The sequence below is a fragment of the Schistosoma haematobium genome, chromosome 1 (genome assembly GCF_000699445.3).
Source record: "Schistosoma haematobium chromosome 1, whole genome shotgun sequence".
NCBI classification, from domain to species: Eukaryota; Metazoa; Platyhelminthes; class Trematoda; order Strigeidida; family Schistosomatidae; genus Schistosoma; species Schistosoma haematobium.
The window spans coordinates 33,541,562-33,567,625 of record NC_067196.1 but is presented as its reverse complement, the minus strand read 5'-3'; the positions used below and the strand labels follow the sequence as shown (position 1 = coordinate 33,567,625).

Below are 26,064 nucleotides of genomic sequence, written 5' to 3'. Positions count from 1 at the left end.
GATAAATTGGCCTGTCCAGAAGCTAGAATATGTTATATAGGCTTAGCATAGTAACTCACACTACACTAGCTTAGCTTCATGTGAATTTATTTTCTAAATTGTTTTTCTTTTAAACATTTCCTATACACATGCATACAAAAATATAAAGGACGAATTAACTGTTACTAACATTGATAACAATCATATTTCACTTTACAATCAATTAAGTGATTATTTCTCAAATAATTTTTTTTCTATAATAATGTTTATTCATTAGTTTATATCTTACTGAATAAACCGATCACAATAGCAATACTAAACAAACATACAAAATGATTTTTGGATCAAAATTTGGATCATCATTAAATAATACAGAATAAATTGTACTTAATTTTTTTTATGAAAATACTTTATGTATGTTTTCATATGAAAACTGTCACTTCGACGCATTAACGCTTTATTCAAACTCAATATTAAACTTCTGAATCTATCAATCGTATCTTTCTGAAGAATATTCAAAATTCTTTATGATCATGTAACTTATTCATTAGCTGAATAAAATAGTTCTTTAACATTTTTACAATAGTAAAATTTAAGAAACTTTCTGCAATAGTTTTATTACTGTATCTATTCACACTACACTCTTTGATATCTTAACAATGGTTGACTGAAACAATTTCAAGTAAACATCAAAACATGTAAATTTTTAAACCAGAATTCAGCAATTCAATTCAGTGGGTTATCGTATTTGGTTTAATATTACTATAAAACTAGAGCTGTTTTATGGGAAAGAAGTTAGAAAATCTCATAGAAGTTTTATTTCAATAAATCTTCAGATTGTTTCATTTGTAAGAGACTGATTTGTTAGACAATAAAATAACCGGTTTTAACTGGGATTCAAATGAATTCTCATGTCACTTTTTTTAAATAAAACATATATTTCTTAATTAGCATATTTATTCTGAACAATGTGAAACTCTTCCTATCATAAAGTTAAACATCCAATGCGAATGAAATTCTATACAGTTGTATACTGTGACTGGAAAATCTCTTAATCTAGAGGAATTGTTGTATAGAGAAGATTTTGAATCAACAACAAAAAACATGCTTTAAGCGAAAAGATTTTACGTTTGAGCTTGTTCATAAATTTGACCAATCATATCTAAAAGTTATGACTAAAATTCTTCAGCTACACTGATTGGTTTATTTTGTTCACCTTGAACAAACAATATGGTAAATTAAAAACAAGGAATTATCCTAATAAATTGATTATAAAAACACCATTTTAACAATCTTTAATCATTGAATGTTTAATGGCAATAATAACTACCAACTAGTGGTAATAATAATAGTGATAATGATAGAATAAAATTAAATATTTCGATTATGATTTTCTATCAAAGTTTAAGGATTTGTTTCTATCCACTTATTGATGGTAATAAAAAGAAAATCTATTCAATCCCTACTCTATTTACAAATATGGAAAAAAACAATTAGGTTTATATTATTTGATAAATTATTTTATGTATGTCAGTGATTATCTAAATGAAAAAGGATTTATTGTGGAAATTTATTTTACTTTTCTGTTTAAAAATGAATTATTCCATGTTTCAAGATCATATTATCACGTGGGATATTGATAATAAATTGTAAGTTTTAAATCTGTTAAATATATAATGATGTAACGTCTTTTTTTAGTTGACTACTTTCATTATTGAGGTGTATTGGTTATGAAACTAAATAAATAGTGAGATCAAGACTTGTACTACATGACATGCTTGTCATCTTATATGTAATGTACGTCCGACCCTCTAATTATTTTGAATGTGATTTTTGAAACAACTGAGTATGTTTCATTCATATCTTTTTTACAACACAATAATCTTTGATTAAGGATAAAGTTTAACAATTTGATCAGTCAATTAATAACATGGATACTTATTATTGTGAAAGACAACGAATTAACTTCTCACACTGCTCATAGATTGGATGATTTTCGATCGTAATGTTTGGAAATTTTAGCGTAACAATAAAAACTTATAACATATGAAGATACATGTTCACGTTCATTTTTAACAAAATATGTCCTACTTGAAAAATATCTGTGTAAGTATAAAATATGTATAAAATATCATTAATTGAAATCATGAGTCAATTGAAGCTAGACCACCATGGAAAACCTGGAAGCACTGAACGGCCGTTTCGTCCGAGTACGGGACTCCTCAGCAATGCGTAGCCACGATCTCACCTTGCGAAATTCGAACCCAGAACCTATAGGTCTTGCGCGTGAGCGCTCAACCATTAGACTACTGAGCCAGCCGGCATCCAACGGTGTTAATTTCTAACTTCAACCAATCCACGAAATTGCGCCATCGTCACCATTGTCTTCAGTGAGTTACTATCTCACAACAGACCTGGGTGAACTCTACTGGTCACCGCTTATCACTAGAACTCCAGAAAATGCCTCTTAAAGTCGGTCACTAGTAAGCAGATGATTAATAATAGACTGGTAGGTCTTGAGTTTGAATGTCGCGGTGCGCGGGATCGTGGTTGCGCACTGCTAAGGAGTCCCATACCAGAACGAAACAGCCGTATAGTGCTTCCAGGTTTTCCATGGTGGTCTAGCTTCAATTGACTCATGATTTAAATCAGTGAAATTTCTAAAATCTCCACAAAACCCCTTCTGGTAAAATATCATTGTCTAAATCAAAGTGTTACATGTTGACACATAAGTATTACTTCAGATCTTAAGTTTTACCATTGAATAAACAATATTTTACCATCAAAAAAGTAATTGCATATGTGAAAGCTGTATATCAAAAGCATTTTGGACTAGACATCTAAATATATTTGTTTTAAAGTAATATATGAATCAATCTATAGTCATTTGTAATCGGGAACGAAAATAATAGAGACTAAATAACTTTGTACTTAGTAATAAAAAGTATGAATGCAACAAATATTGGATAAGCAAAGTAATTAACTAGATCATATGAATGATCATACTACGGTTATGTTGAAATGTCAAGGAACGAATTCTCGTTTTTTAGATAAAGCAAAAATTAATTTCAGTCATAAAATAGAACATTGAAAAAGACACAATATTTCCATTGAATTTTAAATAACTGATGATTTTAGTTTATTAAAAAAGAATTGTTTGTTTTGTTTACGAAACAATTTTGATCATTCAAAATGAAATTACTAGGTCAACTAATGAATATTTAGAAATTAAAGTTATGCATATCATATCGATTATACGTTTACATTGAAATACCATGATATATGCTATGAATAAGTTTTAATTAATGATTGCCATATAGTATGAACTTTCGACTGGTTATACAAAGAAGTGCAAATTATAGAAGCTATGAACATGACGACTAATCTTGGAATAAAACGTCATGTATCAAACTGGGGATGTATATTAAAGATTCTTGTAATAATTAACTTATTAAAACTTGTTTAATTATTACGCGACCCATCGTACCAGTTTTTTTAGTTCTAGTAATCTTGTGCAAATCCTTTATTACTTCTAAAATTATTACACAATTTATCTTATCTGTCATTGAGTTATTAGATCACACACCCATCATGCTTTTTCGATTCTAACACCGAATGACCTCCGACCTGTTCTTGCATACATTTATATAGTTATTATTGATAACCTTTTTTATTCCAACTCATTACATTCAATTATGTCAATTGTTTCACACTATATCTTACCTCAATGTAAAATCCTAATACATATTTGGTTGTAAGCAGCTGATGAGAAACCACGAAATATAAAGAATCCATATTATTCTGCATCCCTGTTCGTTCTAGCTTTATTTAATTGAAAATAAGTAAGAAAATTTTATCAGATGATAGAAATATGATTCTAAATATAAATTAGATTTAATGGTTTAAAATTGATTTGCATATGTGAAACTCTGAAAGTGAAACACTGATCACAACAAATAATATGCAGGTATAATAATGTCCATTCTAAGTAATGTTATTTAAGAAAGAATTTTTGAGAACTTCATATGTCTATGGGTATTATTATTACTTTTACATTACATTTTGTAAATTTACACGGTATCATGGATCCAAATATCTTTTTTGAAAAAAAACATTATTCATTCGTTTATTTTAATATTTCTGTTGATTAGTCACTAAAAAGTCGTACTATAAAACCGTCTATACATAAACAACTTCGTTGCTTTACTAATCTGGATAAATTCACAAAGTATAGGATATTATTATGATATGAATCTAAATAATGAACGTACTTAATCAACTGTGTATGTTCGTACTCTATATTATTGAAGTTAAAAGGATTACTCTTCAGTTGGATAATATATATATATATATATATATATATATATATATATATATATATATATCTTTTAATCGATCTCAGCAACACCACCCCTTTGTATTTTTCTTGAAAAAAGTAGGATGGAAATGATACGTTGTGTAATACCGAGATAAGTGTTTACGATATAGGGAATAAATACAAATTGTTTTTTTGTTTGTTTTGTTGGTAAAACGTTTGAAATGTTTATAAATTTGCCTCAAGATAATATTGCAGAAAAAAAATACAAAATTATAAAAAATGACTGGCAATCAAATATATGCTGTCTAGAATTACCAATGTTAGTTTTACAACGTGGATTCCTTTTTCTGTCTATATATTTGTTTGGTTGTTGACATGTACTTCACTTCCGCTAAATATAATACAAATATGAACAAAAAAGGAGTCATTTCATCGAATTTGCTTTGAAACAATTAAGGTCAGCTTGCATTGTGGTTTTATAAGTACAATGATATCTTTGCCAGGTATATTTTTTTCTTGCTTAGATTTAAAAATATTTCGTTTATTTAATGACATTGATCATAGTCAATAGGTTATAAAGAATTTTTTCGGTATAAAATGAAGATATGATTTTACAGAAAAATACAGATATCATTCATATTATGGAAATGAGAAAATCATAATAAAAATGTAGTCAACAATAGTATTTCATATGAAACATACATTCGTTCATTCTATTAATGGAACTAAATGCTTTCATGAGTAATTTATATAACTTACAATTTCGGGATGATAGGTACATATACTGATCAGCTTCTATTATAGTAATAATTGAATAATCAAATTGCTTAAGGCCAAGGTAACGATAACGATAAGACGTACTTCTTTTGTACGCATAGTTCTGGTTTAAGCTCATGGATGGTAAGAGCTTCGGCTATTTTTAAAAGTTGGATGCGAAGGAATCTGGGTAGATTTGAACGAATCATATAAACAACCTTAAATTCATTTTTTGGATCTGTGGAATGGTTACAGTCGATTAGGTGTTCAAGTATAGAACTCCTAACTGCTTTATTATAGTAGCTAATAATTCAAGTAAAGAATAATGCATTAAGAATACTATACAGAATTGTTTGAACATATTCATAAAGATTTTTGTATCATAAAATACTTTAAGAGATATCTATTTCCGTCAGAGTTACTCTTTCGATTTACAATATGCTCCATATATTCTGTAATTTCGGAATTATCTTAAATGACTCTTGATAATGTTCATCTAGATGTATTATATACTTTTAACAATTACACCATCGAAGTGTTTAATCTATCTCACATGTTAATGATAATGAGTACACATTAGAAAGATAAAAAGACAGGCATCGGAATGTTTGATTGAGGATAATCTTACCTACCTATTTCTCAGTGACTACAATGGTTTTGTGATCTTAAACTAAGAAAAGTCTCTCTAAACACTTATGAAAAGCCTTTGAAAACTTCAATTCTTGACTTCATTTACATTCCAAATAAAATTCCTTATTAATAGATAAGTTATTTCTTAGAATTTCAATTTATATTGTTATTCCTAACTAAAATTTAGTAGTTTCTATGTAGCTGAAGACACTGTTAACTAAGATACAATGTATTCATTGTGTTCTGTTAATATTTTTGATCTCCTTACGTCAAAATTGTTCTCATCAATTATGAACATGCTCTTTGTAATATTGTTGTCAATGTAGACAGATTGTTTGTACTCACGAATTTAGAATAAGTCTTTATGAAATGAAATGTAACTCAAGGTGTTCAGTAGTATATTTGAATAAAATTAATGCTCCCAAGTTTTAAAGTAAGTCGCATTAAAGAAAATACGTTTAGTTTTGTTACAGTCTACAGACATATCCCACGTAAACTTTATATTAGGAAATATCATTATTTTGAAGGTAGCCAATAACAAGGTAAGGCGATTTTTTAAACAGATTATGATTCCAGAAATGATAAATTATGGCCATTTTGCAGTAAATATCAGAGTGAATTCTCTGATATGAACTAGATCACTATAGAAGTATTAATATTTGATAGTCAATATTATAAAAGATGAATATACTGAAAACGTTTATCGTTAATGCAATAGTTTAAAGGCATTGCTTGTTTTTCAAGGTTTACTGCAATTTCATAATCTTTCACTCATAACAATTGAAGTAAAGGCGAGTGCAATCAGTATTAATCGGTCTTTTAATGAAATATTCTACAATGAAAACCGTTTCAAGTTTTCATCACGCAAATATTCCAGTTATCGAATTCAAAATACCCATCAAATAAAGGCCGACTATATATACCATATAATATTCTGTGTAGAACTTTTCAGTTAATGCTTATCTTTTATTTCAGACTAAAAAAAATATTCAACTAGGTAAAGTTCGAAAAACTTAATTATAAAGAGTAAAAGGGAAAATTGTGATACATGTTATCCCTTATCAAAATATGTCCACATTTCGTTGTGCATACTGAATATGTTATCCAGTAGATTTTAAATAATAAAGTATTTGTCGGTAAGTTTTCTTACTTTATGAAAACATTATTCCATTCTTTAAGATATGTTAACTAAACTTCCCTGTGTTGATATTTTGAAATGGTTAACTTCTAAAGGGCTGAATATATTAGATATTTGATAGAATATGAAATTTTTTTAAACACAATTATTCAATATGAAACACTTTAACCCAATTAACTTGGTTTAGCTACTAAACGTTCTTAAATTTACAAAGCACACCAAATTAGTGCGTTTATTATACACTGAAATCTGGTTCCATTTTCTTGAACGAATAAAAAATTTCGTTTTGAAATATTTTATATATATTCCATGGAGGTCTAGCTTTAATCGAATCATGAATTCAACTATTAAAGATTACTATAATATCTACAAAGACTCATTCTGATAATAATCATCATTTGCTTACTAGTGAATGACTTCAATAGGTATTTGCTAGAGATGTGGTGGAAAACCGTGAGCAATGGAGTTCATCCATGTCTTTTGTAGAGGCAGTTACTCACTGAAAGCAATGATGAACGGTCGCACAATATTGTAGATTGGTTAACGTTGAACATTAACACCGTTGGGTACCGGCTCAGTGGTGTAGAGGTAAAGTTTTTGTACACGAGACAGAAGGTCCTGAGTTCGAGTTCCGCGTTCAGGATGGTGAATGTGCACTGCTAAGAAATCCCATACTAGAACGATCCGGCCTTTCAATACTTTCAATTTTTCCAAAATGGTTTAACTTTAGTCGACTCATGAATTCAACTATTAAAAATATATAATTAATGTTGGGGAAAATTTTCAATCTGATATAAAAGTTAATATGATCATACTTTACTTTATATTGACCAGTATAATAGCTTTATCCTCAACAAAAATTTTCGAATCATTGCTTTATATACAATTGACTTGATCATGTATAATATAATATTCAAAAAATATAATTAACATGGAAAAATGCTTTCACTCATAAATTCTCATAACTAAATTTTAAAAAAGAATCTAAAACCATGTTTTCCCAAAATTTAGCCGAATATTTTTCTGATTGGTTGGTTGTTTGTTTGTTTTTTTCAAAGGAAAACCAACTTCATGTTTTCATTCAAATTTCAATTGAATTCATTCATTTATCATTTTTTTCCTTAAACTAATTTACTTTTTGAAGTATGTTCAAATGTTTCGTAGTTTATATACAATTTAAATAGATAAGGAAATCCGTATAAAACAAAAACTAGCTGAATTCAATAACTGTTCAAATGCATGCATTTAATTCAGATGACAGTTATAAGATAAATAAGGTAAATATTTTATCCAATAATTCAAAGATTGTTTGATAAGAGCTTTTGTTTGTTCATTTTTGTTACTATAGTTGTTACATTTTAACTTGATAACTCTCTCTCTCTGAATATTGTTCCGTTGTACTATTTAAACTTGGATTCATTTTAATTTGGTTATTTATTCTCTGAAGAAGTGGCTTAAACCAAGTCACGAAATGTTAGAAAATCTAATTTTTCTACTCTTTGGGATATTACAAATATTATTTATTTATTTATAACAATCTACCCAATGCTCAATTTATTCGAAATTAGCTAGTCAAACTTTGGTAATGATACCTTCTGAATATAAACGTTTTGTTTTAGTCTACGTTAATTTCACTAAAGTAAAATTATATTATGAACTAATAATTTTTGATAAACTTCTATACTCATCATTTCTCCAATGTTCTTTGAATGAAATACAGCCAAAATAAAAGTTATGGAATATCAATCTCAAAATGTGTAGAAGCACTCATTTTTAACATTTGGATTGTATATATGTGAATGCTTATCAAGGGATAGAATCATAAATTTAACTCAATTTCTTAAATCATTTATATCCATCGACATTATAATATAAATTAAACTGTGTGTTCTTAACATTTCACTATTCTTAGGTAGTTTCTGCTTATTGAAAGCTCAAATTTTTTTTAAACTTGATAATTACTATCATGAGAGTGATTATGAATTTGATTCTGAAATAACATGCAATTGGTAAATTTCTCATGAAATTTCAAAATAATAACCAATATATTTGATACCATGGTATTATACATTAGTATGATAATTTATTTTGATAATGTCATTGTATTATTAACCATGACGTAAACTGACATTACAAGTAGTATATCAAATATCATTTTAAAAAAAAACGTTATTTATTGATATACATATTATTTTTAGGTTAATTAAATACGTGGTAAGTGAATAGAATCTAATAAATTAATCATAAGTAGAAGTTCCGCTACAAAATGCAAGAAAACTAACAGGAGATTACTTACACTTTTAAAAAAAGAATCCAATTTTTTTCCCACTATATATTTTGTACACTATGGATATTTATCATACACTTTATTAAAGGTCTAACAAACATCTCTCACAATTTAGTTTAATATTTTTTTTAAAAAATGGGTTAAGATGAAATCTCATGATGATAAACAGTATAATATTGTTGTTTTCTTTTTCTTTTCAAATGAATTATTATGGTAGACATTAACTTCCTTTAAATTTGAGATAGAAAATCTTATAGTGTCGGTTACTATGTTAAGCCTATATAACATATTCTAGCTTCTGGACAGGCCAATTTATCTATTCTTATTGAGTCAAGTTTTGACCATGTTAATTATTTGATTATCAACCTTGACTGCTTTTATATGAGTGTGTGTGTGCGTATATATTTTATCCTACTCATCACATGTTTGTAACGTATTTTTGTGTAACCATAGATATTGATTAACTCTTGAATAGAATTGGCTCACATGCCTTATCTACTGAGTGTTATTTCGCTTCGTTTTGCTCTCTTTTCTTTGTTTCACTTGATGAGATTCTTTGATTATCTGTTTCATTTGACGAGTGTACAAAATCTACATATTCAAACATCCATTCTTGTATTTGATTTATTTAATTCATCAACGAGAGTTAAGTTGATAATTATATACGAGGATAGTCAAGATGTATATTCTGACAACAATCATTTATATCGATATAACTGGAGTCAAATATCGAGCCATTAATATCTACACTTTTAAAATATATCAAAATGTATAAAACATGTTGTTAGACAATATTTCAATGAACTAATGATAATGACTAAACATTAATTACATTGAACTACAGTGAACATATAAAAACATATTAATGTTATGTTAACATGGTAAATATCCAATACACTAATGAATACCATAGTGATATCATTCATTTTAAAGTAAATAATTCATCTTTATAAAAGGAAAGCATGAGTTATTTCACTTTGAAACGATATATTTTCTTTAAAATTTCTGTTGTAAACAATCTTGTTATGATCTATATTATTTGTTGTTATTTGAATATATGACAAATAATTTTTTTAAAAATTGTAAATAAATAAATCAATAATGCTTAAGGTCTTGTCTACTTACTTACTTACTGTTACTCCCAATGGAGCATAGGCCACCGACCAGCATTCTCCAACCCACTCTGTTTTGTTCCTTCCTTTTTAGTTCTATCCGATTTATATTCATTCTTCTCATGTCTGTCTCCATTTCTTGGAGTAATGTGTTCTTTGGTCCTCCTCTTTTCCTTTGGCCTTAAGGATTCTGTGTGAGGGCTTGCCTTGTGACGCAGTTGGGTGATTTCCTCAATGTATGTCCTATCTACTTCCAGAGCTTCTTCCTCTACTGGAATCTGGTTTGCCCCCTCCTACAATAGGTTGTTTCTGATAGTGTTTGGCCAATGGATTCGAATCATTTCGCGTAAACAGTTGTTAATAAACACTTTTATCTTCTGGATGATGGCTTTCATAGTTCTCCGAGTTACCGCCCCATATAGTAGAACTGTCTTGACATTTTTATTGAAAATTCTGACTTTGGTGTTGGGTGACAGTTGTTTTGAGTTCCAAATGTTCTTCAGTTGTAAATATGCCGCTCTTGCTTTGCTAATCCGCGCCTTCACATTTGCATCAGATCCGCGGTGTCCATCAATGATGCTGCTCAGATATACAAAGGTTTTTATATTTTCCAAATCTTCTCCGTCAAATGGGACTTGATTAGTGCATGTTGTGTTGTATTGAAGAACCTTGCTTTTCCCTTTATTAAAATGCATTTAAAAAAATATATTCTATGGAAGCATTCACATATTATAAATTTAATTTTAAACTTGAATTAATAAACATTCAACAGGTAGATAAATACAGGTTTGAGTTTACTGGATTGAAATTTTTGCTTCTTATAAGTATGTACTTATTTATGTTTGTTGAATTTATTTTTTATCTAATCATATACCATTGGAAGTTATCATTTGAAGGAATAATGAGTATTATAATTATTACTGAACACAAATAAAAAGAAAATACTTTACAAATAACTCTGAATTCACACATTAATCATTAATATTCTTAGGAGTATAAAATGTATTAAGAACGTTTAAGATGAATATGATTTAATAGATATTATTTGATAAAGTTTAAAAAGTATGTCCATAGGTTAGTAAATCTATGTTCGTCTTTATTATTATAGGTGGGTAATGACTAGTTAACAAAGTAATTCTCATGTATCAAGTACCATAGAAAAAAAATATTATACAACTGTCTAAATGATAGTGATAAACAGCAGGTCGAAATTGAATTATAGATAAGAAATGTTGACGATTAATGTCGATTCAATAGAGGAATGTGAATAGACGATACCAATTAAATATAAAATAAGATTAAGAATCTGATCGGCTACGTTGATTTGGAGCTCAATTCAAACTAATGAATTTATACAGTCTTATCTGAACTAAAGTGTGTTTAGAGGAAAACTTTTCAGAACAATTCGCTTAACTTTGTAGATAAATTTTCAAGAAATGCGTTGTATTTCTCTCTTTAGATCATTTGAATAATTAATGTGTTCTTCGATATGTAGAGTTACACTAAACCATATATGGTTAAACTGAATTCATATACTAACAAGACTGAATAGCACATCGAATCATATTTATGTATTCGTGACCAATATCATGTCGATTAGTTCACGGTACATTTACAACTCAATCAATTAAGAAAATAATCCAAATATTGTGGAATACTTTGATGTTATGTGATTAGACTTACTTAAAAGTGACCTGAATTTAAGTATTTTACTAGATCCCATTCAGAAGCAAAACCTTATCAGAAACCGAATCATTTGCGTGATATTCGAATTTATATCATTAAGTTTCGAACTACGGGACTGAACTATTATGTAACCAAAGTTCAACGCATCGATTTCACCGTAATATTGCGCATATACCTTACTGATGGATACTGAGAAGATTATCAGAACTATGATGTACATTATATGTAATACATTACAAACAATCCGATCACACATATACTTGCTAGAAATATTTATATAAAAAATAAAGGGTCATCTAGACAAATGGAGGGTGTGAGGAAACTAAGTTAATAAAGAAAATAGTGTGAAAAACGATGTGAAACTCACTACGCTAGATAATTAACTAATACTGTGAGGGCAAGTTTAAGGTAAGAAAAGACTTTTGAACACACAAAAGGAGGTTTGAATTTTCGTATGGTAAAGGCTTCAATAAACCTTAGTACAACCTTTGTACAACACCGCAAAAACTGTGCTAAGATCAACCTTATGACCTGTTTCAACTATATGTTTTTCAACAGGGGATGATAGATTTTTATCATCTACTCTTATTGGGTCAGTTGATTTCACTTGTATTTGCAGCCAAATATATTCTTCTTTTTAATGTCTCAAATTAACTCGGCGCCCAAATATTGTGAAACTATTCGTTCAAATTTAAACGAAAGTTCTTATTCATTTAGGTATATGTTTAGACACGTTAATTTGGATATCATTACTCCTTTCTATGTATGTATGGTCACACACACACGTTTAAATTAATAAACACAATGGGATGTGACGCAATCGTTTTCATGTCTTTTAGGTCTTTGGTGAAGCATGGACCTTTTTTCTTCGATAATGACCTTTGCTACGTTGTACGTTTTGTTACTAACTGATTTAAACCTACATTTCAATATAAGGCTATTTCACTCACATCTGAATGGTAAGATAGTGTAGACAGGTTTTTTGTACCAAAAATGTTTTAGTTCTCGATATATTATGATCTTTCCACCGATTTATGAATCTTCAAGGATAACAATTTACTATTAATAATCAGTAGCAAAGTTTGTGCGAATACGATCAAACCTGGTAAATAGGTACCTTATCAAACGTTGTTTGTATTGAACTGCGCAATAACTATTATAACTAAGGTACTGAGCTGTCTAAGTTGGCTCGTTTGAACCGTATTATTGAATCGTCTTATCTTAAATATGTCTAAGAAAGGAAGCTGGTCGTTGTTCACTTGTTCAAATGAAAAACTGATATGGTTTGGAAGAATGTTAAGTTTATTCAATAAACAGTTTATATCCTCCTTTTTTTCACAGATAACTATGATGCCATCCTCATATCTCGTATAAAGAGACATGTTTTTGACTGTGTTCAACCAGATTTTCAACATGAGCCATAAGTACGTCAGCTAATAATGGTCCTAACGGACAACCTATTGAAACTCCAACAATCTGGCGAAAGCATTCAACTTCAAATGTGAACTAAACTTTGTCAGTACAAAATGGTAACAAATCTTTAAGAATTTTTAAAGGAATAGGTAATGTAGGGTTGTTCAAAGATATATAGTCATATAAAATGTCAATAGTCTTCTGTAAAGGTATATTTTTGAACAAGGAATTCACGTCAAAAGACTGCATTTTCTTTCCCCTGATATTAATATCATCAAAATATTCAACTGATTCAGTCGAGTTTCCCAGAGAATACTTACATAGACACCTTCGGATACGACCCAACAATTCGGTTAACCATTTAGCCAGGCTGTGTGCAGGTGATTGATACGTTGATAAAATTGAGTGTGAAGCAACGTTCAATTTACGAGCTTTAAGTAAACCATCTAAATAAAGATATTTAAAACTCATAGGTCTTAGAAAACCTAATTCCTCCTTGTCAATAATATTCATGTGCAGCAGTTTCACTAGGTTTGAGTTTATTCTTCGCTTTAGTTTGGTAATACCTTCAAATTCGACATCAGACATAAATTTACTTTAATCACTGAGTATCTATAATATCTCACTTTTATATTCACGCTTGTTCATGATAACATTTGATCATTTATCACGCTTCAGCAAGACAATATCAAGGTTTGTACGTTGCTCCTTAAGGAATTTAAAATTTTTGGAAGTCAATATGCTTCTCTACTTTGGTCCGTGATTATAAAATTACTGCTCTATATTCACCAGTTTAGCTTTACACAAACTTTGATTATCTAATGACGTAGGGATTAGCGCACTCAGGTAATCATAGAAGTCTGCAAATTTGACATTCATCTCCGATCTAAACATTCGCACTACAGGGACGGAAAAATTGAAACTAACTAAAAATGTTTTATTTTCATTAGTGACGTACTTATCAAGATTGACAGGAAACGAATTAACATGATTATTATTACTACAAAGTTTTTCAAGCAGTTTTTCCGTTTTCTTCTTTTGTTTTTGAAATGACAGTACTGAAAAATTGAATAATTGAATATAACAGACTATAGATATTTCTTCTAATATAGTCAATACTTGAATGTGCAATTCAATTCAATTGATCATTGTGTCTTAACAATTATTTATATGAGATTTCATCAGTTGAATAAGAGTTGAGATAATCGGTTGTAATTTACTTGAACATAAATTCTATTATAATTAATTTGGGATTATATGACTCTACAAACAAGATTTATAAAAATTCAGTTTCACTTGTTTCGATTAAAATTTTTCACTTCAAGTTAACAAGTTCATTTATCCCTTGAATAATAAGTGTAGGGAGTTTTCTTTTGAGAAATGTAATGCAATTAGTTCTTTTGATAAATTTGGATAGTATAATAATAAAATGAAGATTATTAGAACTATGTGATTAATTAACTTCATTACCATTAGCCAAAGTCAATTGCTAAATCTTCAAATTATAACAGTGTAAATAAATATTAGACACTATGGGTCAACTAAGTTTATTTTCTTGACACAACTTGGTACTAAGTATCAAATGAAATAGAAAAATTTACACTTTCTGCAGAGTTACGAATGTTAACATGTCTTACACGTAAACAATTTTTGGATCCTTATTTTAGACGAGTATTCTAACTAACCTAAATAATCATCCAAATTCCAACACGAAGTTGACTATTTTTTTTATATAATGAATGTGATATATAACAATTAATCTTAGTATAAGGTAATTTGGTTATGTAAACTAAGATGTCAAATGTTTTCTGCTAGATATGAAGCTGATAATAATTAAGTGACTGTAAATAAACTAATGATATCATTTAAGGAAGTAAATCTGTGTTGAAATGAACTAGACTGATAGTTTGGAAATTTGAATGAATCAAAAACAACATTTCAGACAGCATATTTCGAATTCATTTTAATATCGTGGTTCTTCATCAACTGCTTATAACTGATAGTATTTATTATGCAATGATTGGAGAGGATTCAAAGAGTTTACACATATGTCAGAATTAGTGAAATTGGTTTATGAAAAGATAATTTTGAAGTTTCTGAAATAAATAACATAACGAAGATTCCATAAAAAACTTTAAACAATAATAATGATATTAGTTGAATACAATTTTAATCAAAACTATGAATTTATCATGGAAGAGGTAGACTAACAACTGCTTTTTGTTTGAACACAACTTCACTTCGAGTTGTTTACAAGAATCACTTCACAGATTGAAGTCATGAGTCAATTGAAGCTAGACCACCATGGAAAACCTGGAAGCACTAAACGGCCGTTTCGTCCTAGTATTGGACTCCTCAGCTCAGTGATCTAGTTGGTCAAGCGCTTAGCGCGAGACCAATAGGTCCTGGGTTCGAATCTCGCGGGGTGCGGGATCGTGGATGCGCACTGCTGAGGAGTCCTACACTAGGACGAAACGACCGTCCAATGCTCCCAGGTTTTCCATGGTGGTCTAGCTTCAATTGACTCCTGATTTCAATCTGTGAAATTTCTAACATCTCCACAAACCCCTTCTGATAAAAATTATTTATCATAGGAATTTATTTACCAAAAGTGCTTCTTAAAAGTTTCATTTTATAATTGTTTTATTCAAGATTTTTGAGATTGTTTTCATAAGTGGTGGTAAAATCATCTCTTGGAAATATACGTGATTGATTTCAACACAAATAGCAGCTAGTAAGATATCTGGCATTTTTATCATAAACTTGTGCTTAAAACTCAAATACTATTTCACAACTGGTTCCTCATGGTTTGAACTGCTTAAAAATGTTGAGATTCTGTAAAATACAATCATTGAAAGTAGCTTTATCGTTTCATTGTTTCATATATATATATGCGATTATTTGGTAACTATGCTGATTTGTGGAGAAAAGTAGAATATTTCCTAACACTTTATCAGCTCTGTAAAACTATTAAATTCCCGAATGGCTTTGGGCTGATTAAAATGTCTCAGGTGTACACAATCGCGAATGATTATTTTATAAACATCAAATCATAAAGAGGCAGAGTATATACAAAATATGAATAAGTAGACTGACAGTTTAATAAATCTTACCAATACTTTGAAAACTCTATTTAAGATAAATAACTTTCATCATTTTAAATTCACTTGGTATTGTTCACTTGGTATTGTTCGAGTCCCAGAGTGAACATCAACTCTGAGATGCAGGTACATCCAGCTGACAAGTCCCAAATAAGACGAAACGCGCGTCCTGGATTCCACTGCTAGCCACTATTCATCATAGCTTTAATTTAAAGAAACTGTCAGTAGATTGTATGAAATCTAAGTTATTTATGGATGGTTAATTCTTGAAATCATTCAATCAACAAATTTTCGTATATTACTGTAATTTTTTTAAAAATATAGACAAGAATATTGTTTAATAGAATAGATTTTGATTATTTCTGTTTATAGATTTTCATCGAACGTAACAATGTTCAGAGTAAAAGAAGGTGACAATATAGTTTTTATATGTCCTAGTGATGTGAGAAGAAGTCAAAAATTATTTTGGGTAAGTTAAAATTTACATTTGAAAGACCACGAAATATTTCGATTTTGATTGTTTCGTAACTTAATATTTTACTTTCTTATCAAATTTTAATCATCTACAGACAATTCATTGAAATGATGTCTACTACAACCTTAACAGCTACCTAAATTTTGAATATATTATTCTGTTATATGTTTTTAAGGTCACAGATAAATCAAATATACTCGTTACTTAAATCATGCATTTGTCTTTAGCAAAGATAATAAAAGCCCCTTTGCTTTGGGTACATTGAGGTAAATATAGTTGTAGAAGTTAAAATGTCGCATAGATTAGATGTGTTTAATTATGACTGTAGTTTAAAAGACGATGTGCTCTAAGGATAAAATACTTTTGTTCCATGATAAATCACAACGTAGTAAGGCTTTATGTACGTAGTGAGTGAAATCCGGTTGTATGCTAATTATTCATTTTATATATTTAATAATGTACATTCACAGTCTCTCTGTTTGCATTAGTTTGGATTTATATCATTTCAGCATACATAAATTAAGTTACTTTAAATTTACTCAAATAAACTGTAAATTTGAACATCGCTTTCTTATCACTTATTTCTCTTTCTTTTTATAAGAAATTCTTAAGAAATTCTTGATACAAGTAAAATTCTTTCTCTTTTTCCCCTTCACAGGATGATAGAACTGTCACAATAAACTCAATATAAAACATACCCTAAATTATAATATTTTCACACGTATTTTTAGAGCTTCTGAATAAAAGCTGATAGCTTTACATCATATTTTACTTTCTTACGCAAAAGTCTAAATGTTCAATAATATCAATAATAACCAAAAATATTGAGTAAAATAGGTTTATTGATATGAAAGGAGATGTTATTTTAATAAACTTAGTCTATGATACGAATAGATAGACTTCATTTTTACAGTTGACTAGTCCTTGAGAAGTGCAACAGTGTCATAGTTCTACAGTACTTTGATGCCGATGAACTTCTGTCTATCATATTGAGTTGTGGTCAGTTGTCTATATGACATGGAATTATGTGAAATGTGTTAAGATGTTTGGAGGATCTAAGTAATTAATCCTGGATCTGGGTTTTATGCCAGTTAGCACTCATCATCAAAGAGCATATGCAATCTGGAAGGAAATGACATTTCTTATGGGACTCGATCTTTTTATCCATTCGATCTGTTATAGCGAACTCATAAAATGTGACGAATTAAGACATTTTACAAACTTCAAAACCATCAATGAAGTAACAAACAAGCTTTATCCAAAACTTTATATTTGTTTCAATGGAATGGTACTAGATATAAACTTGTTAGTTTTGAAAATGATAGTTTTCAGTGATGATTTATATTCATCTCTTGAATTACTTCTCTTCCACTAGATAGACGGTAAAATTTGATTTTACAATATATTCTCAGTCCATTCATCATATTATGTCAATATTGACTTAAAGTGATGTATTAGGTATAAGATCAATATGTGTAACATATACTCCCAAATAGTATCAAGAAAATTTCAACCAGGCAATAAATAAAATAATTCTGTTCATGTAAATAACGACTAAGGCAATGGATATCTATTATTTGAAGATACCTTTAAGCGTTTTGTTACCGTATTATGTTATTTAGTTTTCACTTTCAGATAGCCTGGCATGTTGCTTTTTCATAAAAAAACGTATTTTAGAGCTAAATCATTTAAAACAAATATTGTCGACTGTTTATTAAAGATTCAATAATTAAACGGAAGTCATCTAATCAAAAATAACTATATTTTCAAAGTGACTGGATAATTTCAATGTCTTGGCTAATATTTAATAAGATCATTCACATTAGTTTTATCATTCTGAATAATGTGTATTATATTTTTCATCCTACATTGTAGACAATGAGCAAAAAAACGTACGATGATTGTGGTGCACCTAGCTCGTCTCAAACTGTGAAGCTATTGGACTGCAGTCAAAGCCCCAAAAACACAGAATTCATTTTAAAAGTCGCACAGTTTTCAGAAATTCCTTATTCTCCACATTTTCGAGAAAACGATTTTGTTTACTTTTTGGGTAAGCTTATTTATAAGTGACATTTATTGATCTAGGTTTCTAAACAAATGCTGATTATAACTCAGCATTTTCAGAAGTAAACTTATCATTCTTGTAAGGTATCCATGCATCATAAAGCCTAAACGGTAATTATTTCTGACAGATGCAACGATTAGAGACTCTTTGTAGTCACTTTAAGCAAGGAAGTAAAAAGGTAAAAACCCTAACCAACTCTCAGGTGTAATACAAAATAATTGACATGTTGTAACAGATTTAATATATCGGTTGACAAAGAAAAACGATAAAGAAAGACTGTGTCAGATATATTGTCAGGGATGAAGTCAATCTAAATAAACTCTGAAACAGTAAATAAACGTTTTAAATAAAAAATAATACAATTGTAATATCCTAACGAGTAGACAAATTAGATTTTCCGAAATTTCGTGACTCAATGTAAACCACTTCTTCAGTGAATAAATGACCAAATCAAATTAACCCAAGTTTACATAGTATTTATTCTGATTATCTATTCTCTGACACTTGATGGAAATGCTCTGAAAAAGATGCAAACATTCACGTATCTGGGTAGCATCATAGATGAACATGGAGGATCGGATGGAGATGTAAAGGTGAGGATTGGAAAAGAAAAGACAGCATTACTGCACTTCAAGAACATATGGAACTCAAAACAACTCTCAACCAATACCAAATTCACAATCTTCAATACCAGTCTCAAGACAGTTCTCCTATACAAAGCTGAAACGTGGAGAACTACTACAATCATCATCCAGAACGTACAAGTATTTATAAATAGTTTTTTTTGCGCAAGATACTCAAAATCCGTTGGCCGGATACCATCAGCAACAGCGTACTGTGGGAAAGGACAAACCAGCTTCTAGTTAAAGAGGAAATTAGAGAAAGATGATGAAAATGGATGGGATATACATTGCGGAAATCACCAAACTGCATCACAAGGCTAGCCCTGACTTGGAATCCTGAAAAGAACCAGAAAAGAGGAAGGCCAAAGAACACATTACTTCAGGAAACAGAAGCAGATATGAAAAGGATGAATGGCAACTGGGAAGAACTGGAAAAGACTGCCCAGGATAGAGTTGGATGGGGAGTGTTGGTGGGCGTCGAGTGATAACAGGCGTAAGAAAGTAAGTAATTTATTCTCTGAAGAAGTGGTTTACACTAAGTAACAAATTTTTAATTAATTATACGATAATACTAGCGGCTTCTCAAGTTTACACTGATGCTTTTAATTCACTAAATAATGGAATTTTCTTGATAAACTTATTCAACTCAATAATTTCAACATCTCACTAATCATGCCCGCCTTAAAACATTTAATTATCAAACATAGAAGTGAAGAAATTAAAATGCTGATCAATACATTATTTGAACCAGCATTATTTGAATCTAATTCTCATATCACCGATGAACGATGCATTTGAATAACATAAAATGTTGTATTTTTTTTCATGTAATTAATTCAAATGTAAATGATTCATTATTTATAACAGTAGCTATCTCAAAGATCATGAAAATGTCTACTGGATAAATAAAAGTAGGAACCGATAAATGCTTACTTAACACAATTTTTGTGATAATTATTCATATAAACACTACGAAACTACTTATTATCAATAACATGGAAATTCTTCACCTTTATAGAAAATATTTCCTGTCATTTTTTATTCATAAACCTACACTTTTCAAACTGTTCTGATATATAAATGTTTTATGATAAGTAAATTCAAGAATGTGTTCTGAAATATATCTAGGAAGGTGTAATTAGATATGCTTAATCATCATATATTTCATAAGAGATACAATCAAATTTGACTAAATACTGAAATCAAAAAGAACTTGTAGATAGAACAACTATATATAACTAGATATCTTTATATTATATATAACTAAATAAAAATCAGATTTTATTATTTTGCAAAAATTAAAATGAATAAAATAGGAAGGGGAATGGCACCATACTTAGCAACTGTTTACATACTTTTTTCCAATTACTTACAGTTTCAATGGTTAAGATCATGAGTCAGTTGAACCCAGACCACCATGGGAAACCTGGAAGCACTGGACGGCCGTTTCGTCCTATTGTAGGACTCCTCAGCAGTGCACATCCACGACCTTGCCCTCTGCGAGAATTGAACCCAGGACCTACTGCTTTCGCGCGCGAGCACTTAACCACTAGACCACTAGACCACCTGGGTTCGAATCTCGCAGGGGGCGTGGTCGTGGATGAGCACTGCTGAGGAGTCCCACAATAGGACGAAGGGGCTGTCTAGTGCTTCCAGGTTTTCCACGGTAGTCTAGATTAAGTTGTTTCATGATCTCAACCATTAAAATATATTTTAATTAATTTATATAAAAAAGTATTTCAGATATTTTGTTAATGAATATTGAAATATATGGCAGTCCATCTTGTTTAACAGTCAAATGAATTAAAAGGGAATACTGACTTTCGTAGCTGATTTATGTATTTCATCTAAAATACTCACAAATTTAATAACATTTATACCATAATTACTCGGTTCTTTGAAAGCTACTTCACTGAATCTTTTGAAGTATATCATTCAGCTATATAACAAGAAACTTTAATCGATGCTATCTTGTTATATAGTTAAAATGTTGTTGAATAGTGATATATTACTGATTATGTATCTGTTTTTCTTGTTTCAGGTCAGCATGATTTATGCTCGATTTACAATCTTCGTATTGCTGTTAAATTAGTCCCAGCTAAAACTGTAAATAATAATCAAGGTAATCAAAGTGATATTACACATATTCTGATGTAAACAAAAGTGTACTTGAATTTCTGTAATCCATGGACAAGTGGCTTCTTATGTTTTTGAAATATTCTTAATTAGTATCGTGTTGTATGATGTGTCATAATTTTGCGATTCAAAACAATCTACCTTGTTACATAATAGATAGTTTTAAATATTATCTCTCTATCTGCGGTATATTATGCTAGATTGGATACTTGAATGGTACACAAAACAGAAATCAGATCACGTTATATTAGATACATGATTCACAACCAGGAAGGTGAATGCTAGGCAATACTTCATTCAACACAATTACAATTAATCACTCAGTGAAATACATACCTAGAGAGGAAACCACACATCTAATAGCAATTAGACTAAGTGATTATATGTTAATGCTCAATGACCAGTCACACTTTACTCTCTCCACTACACATCACCCTGTTTCTTGCATCATTAAGGTGATTCATGATGCGGTATAATTCGACTACACAAAGAGATATTCTGATCTTCTATTATGTTTACTCTACAGTTCTCGATGCTACGTGAAATTACTCGATTGTAAGAGGAAATTAATTTTCAAGACAAACATTATTATGGACATGCGAAAATGTAGTATTTATTATTTATTTCCTAATCCCCTTTTATTTAAATGCTGAATGCAAAACTGTTTATAAGAATTAATTTTTAAAAAGGCCCATATGATTTATTCAGTAGCTAATGTGCTTCCCTTCTCATTGTATATGACCTGTAAAATCAAACGGCAAAATATTTATGCTTTAATATGTATTATCACTCATCTAACTTAACGGAAATATCAATTTAATCACTCAGCTTTGCACTTAATTTTTCTTCTGCTTACATTTTTTAAGGGATTTATATTAATATGAAATAGTTATTGTGAGCTCATGGATTGTTAATCGTTTTATTAAAGATACATATTACGGTATAACTAGTTGACACTTAATATATTTCGTGTTCAAACACTTATTTCTAAAGCATTCAAACGAGACGAGCACTCCAATTAAACAATGAAAAGCATGTGAACTTTCATACGGACTCATTATCATAAAAGGCTACTAAATAATTTACAGTATTCTTTGGATGATTGTGATACCTTACAGTATTTAAATAAGCGTTTTGCTTCTTTTGTATGTCTGAGCATGAATTTAGTTTTTTTGAGTTAACCGGTATAGGTGATAAAAAGTCACCGTTTTTAAATTAAAATGTCTAAAAATCTTTCTGACTAAAGGTGCGTAAAATAGCGTCAAATTATTCAATACTCAACAACAACTTGCTACTGCGCATATAATCACATACGTATCCAAATCTGATATTCTCATCATAACAATTCACTTTGTTTTGGAAAGAATGTACGCCTTTCGAATACAGCAACCTGCCTTGACCAAATTTTTGATCATTCTGAGATGAAGTTTGAAAGGCTTTTAAACTATGAATGAATCAACCATGTCGATTGAGGAAAAAATCACAAATAAATTCAAATACATCCAGTTGCTTGATAATTAATCTTTCGGAATATTTACATTCTATTAAGTAATTCTTTAATACTCATGATGCTGTAAAGCATTTTTTCTAATATTGATCTGTGAATCGCTTGTTTCGAAAACGCCTTGAAGGTTTTATTCTATAGAGATTAATTTCCGATTAAAAATAACAATTCAAGTTTTTCATTAACGATTTTGAGCCTTCAAAGTGTTACAAATGATTGTTATGTTTGAAATACATATTTTGTTTTCGTAAATTTGAAGGACTAGAGTTCATTTGTTCATCTTTAGTTGAATTTATTTATTTATTTTAACACATAGATATTGGTACAAGGAGGCACCAAATACATATGCGCCACACAAATCTCATTTGATTTGTGTGGGGGCTGTGATACTGCCCGGGTGCCCAAACCGAAGCAGGTGGTTTTCTTAGAGGGCCACACCCCGAGCCTTCGACCTGAAGGTCTGATCCACAAGGCAGTGGAGCGTCGTAAGGATATGCAGTCCCATGGTAGCCGGTGACCAACAGTTGGTTCATACGTCATTTGTTCCCGCAAGATACTGTAGCCCATGTGCACCATTGATTTGGAGTCCGGTTAAAGCGCCGGACATTGGCTTTTCGTCCTCTCATTTTCGTAAACAACACCCCCGCCACGAGAAGGCAGTGAGTAAGACTTCCCTGCTAGAGGCTATATACGCGTGGCCATGTGGGAGCATTTCGAGAGGAAGAGCGGACTCTCCCCACTCTCGGCCGTACCAGGGCATTTGGGGGCCTTTAGTTGAATTCCTTATCTGCTATCTGACATTATTGAATATATTTTTCGAATTTATTATAGATTTCTTTTTTTGTTCTTAAACAGAGTTATCAACATCAACTCAGAAATTAAATAATTTTGTTAATGACAAAGATAGTTCTCCTAATACTGTTACCTCAGATACATATAAATTAAATCCACACAGAACTGAAACATTATCAGCATGGACACGTTATAGATTTCTTCTCATTCCAGGTTCACTTGGTTTTCTTACATTGATTGGAATACAGGCTGTGATTTGTGCATTATGGCATCCAAAGAAATCAACTCAATGTAGAATATGTTGTTCATCACATATAGTAAATAAATCAAACGATACAACTAATGATACAAATGAAATATCTATAACACCTATCGAAATGTTAGAAACATCATTTACTAGAAAATCATTTGAAAATCATCAAAATCAATCTAGTCAAACAAATACACTCATAACTCAATCAACTTTAAATGAACAATATAATAAAGAAAATTTTATGAATAATTCTAAACGAAATTCTGATATTGTTAACATTGTACAAGATACATATACATTAAATAAATGTATTTTAGATAAATCACCATCTACTATTCAAGTAATTACAAATAATGAAGTACCAATTTTAACAATACCAACAACACAAACATCATTAACAAATAATAATTATAATGTACAGTTTTATACTTGTCCATATCCTATTGATAATAATTTAACATGTTTAGTTCCAGTGAAAGTTAATAAATCCACTGACATCTTTTCTACTGATATAGTTAATTTAGGAAGTGTTATTAATATATCTGTATAATTTATTGTATTGTATTGTTTTTTTTTCTTTTTTCTTTTGTGTGTGTGTGTGTAAATGTGTGTCTTTTCATTATTTTTGTTACTTTTATGAAAAGAAAAACATTGAAAAGAAGAAAAAAAAGAAGGATTCATGTTAACTTTATTTATGTTTCCATATGAATAAGTGACTATTTTGAATCTTTTAATAAAATGATTAATAAGATTATTTATATTGAAATGACAAATGTGTATAAAATTATAATAAACTATCATTTTGATAAGAAACAGAAAAAAAAAGACGAAGAATCGTACGGAAATTAACTTTCAGGGAGGATTAAAGTGACCTGAATTTGTGTATGAGTATTAGAATTCTTATCAATTTATCTTTGATAATATGATGTTAAGCTATTATAATCAACTTCTTCATACCATTGTTTTCCATCAGCTCTGTGTCATAAAACATAATAACAGTTGTCGAAAGGTACTAATAGTTTACAATTGATCGATCACTAGGTGGTGATCAATATCATGTTTGTTAGGTGCTTCTTAGTACAGATCGAATCTTACAGACCAAGTTGCAATGTGGCCACCAGTTTAGGTGAATCGACATTGCGTGCATTATGTTGAGATAAGATGGTGGTTGGAGGTAGTCAACAGAATACCCTGGACCTAGGTTTTGTGTTATTTGGCACTTGTCAGTAAAGTGTACTTGTAATCTTGAAGGAACTGATGCTTCCTGACGGATTCGATCCCGTGTCACCCAGCTTCACAGTCAGAGACATTACCACGGGCCGCGAATGACCTCCCGTAGAACTGAAATGCATTTACAATTGATTGATCACTGGGTGGTAATCAATGCCATGTATGTCAGATCCTTCTTAGGGCAGATCAAATCCTACCGACTTAGCAATAATTCTAGTAACATACATCTTTTATAAAAAGGGAGTATGCTGGAGCTTTACTTTTGAAAAAAACGATACTTAGTGATCGTTGTCGCACTTTTAAATTTAACATAGTCATCAATATCATTCCATCTTCATCAATAATGTATTTGCATTTCCGAAGCTAGTTCATTTTCAGACCATTTTCTTGAAAGAACCTCAAGCTTTATATGGCATAATTTATCCATTGGAAGTTAAAATATCTAACAGTTACATACTTATAGATATTGTGAGTTTACGATTGAATAAATAACTCCAACCAAATGTAACATGGACGAAGACTTAAGTCTAAACGCTAATTATTAAGTAACATATATCACTTATGTC

The 26,064-nt window shown here is 30.0% G+C and overlaps 1 protein-coding gene across 1 annotated transcript; it reads left to right on the top strand.

The window, feature by feature from the left end:
* Positions 1–1,278: 1,278 nt before the first annotated feature.
* On the top strand, positions 1,279–25,163 carry MS3_00008039 (uncharacterized protein). The gene is made up of 5 exons (XM_051216375.1): positions 1,279–1,628; positions 16,793–16,889; positions 18,771–18,945; positions 21,625–21,705; positions 24,079–25,163. Exons 1-5 carry the CDS (start codon positions 1,525–1,527, stop codon positions 24,816–24,818), a joined length of 1,197 nt encoding a protein of 398 aa, XP_051073782.1. The 5' UTR covers positions 1,279–1,524; the 3' UTR covers positions 24,819–25,163.
* Positions 25,164–26,064: the final 901 nt, after the last annotated feature.

What these genes read in the sequence shown, in the direction of transcription:
- MS3_00008039 (XM_051216375.1), top strand. Translation starts at nt 1,525, where the DNA reads ATGAAAAAGGATTTATTGTGGAAATTTATTTTACTTTTCTGTTTAAAA. An exon ending in GAAGTCAAAAATTATTTTGG is followed by an intron (nt 16,890 to 18,770) that starts GTAAGTTAAAAT and finishes CCTACATTGTAG; the next exon opens with ACAATGAGCAAAAAAACGTA. An exon ending in AACTGTAAATAATAATCAAG is followed by an intron (nt 21,706 to 24,078) that starts GTAATCAAAGTG and finishes GTTCTTAAACAG; the next exon opens with AGTTATCAACATCAACTCAG.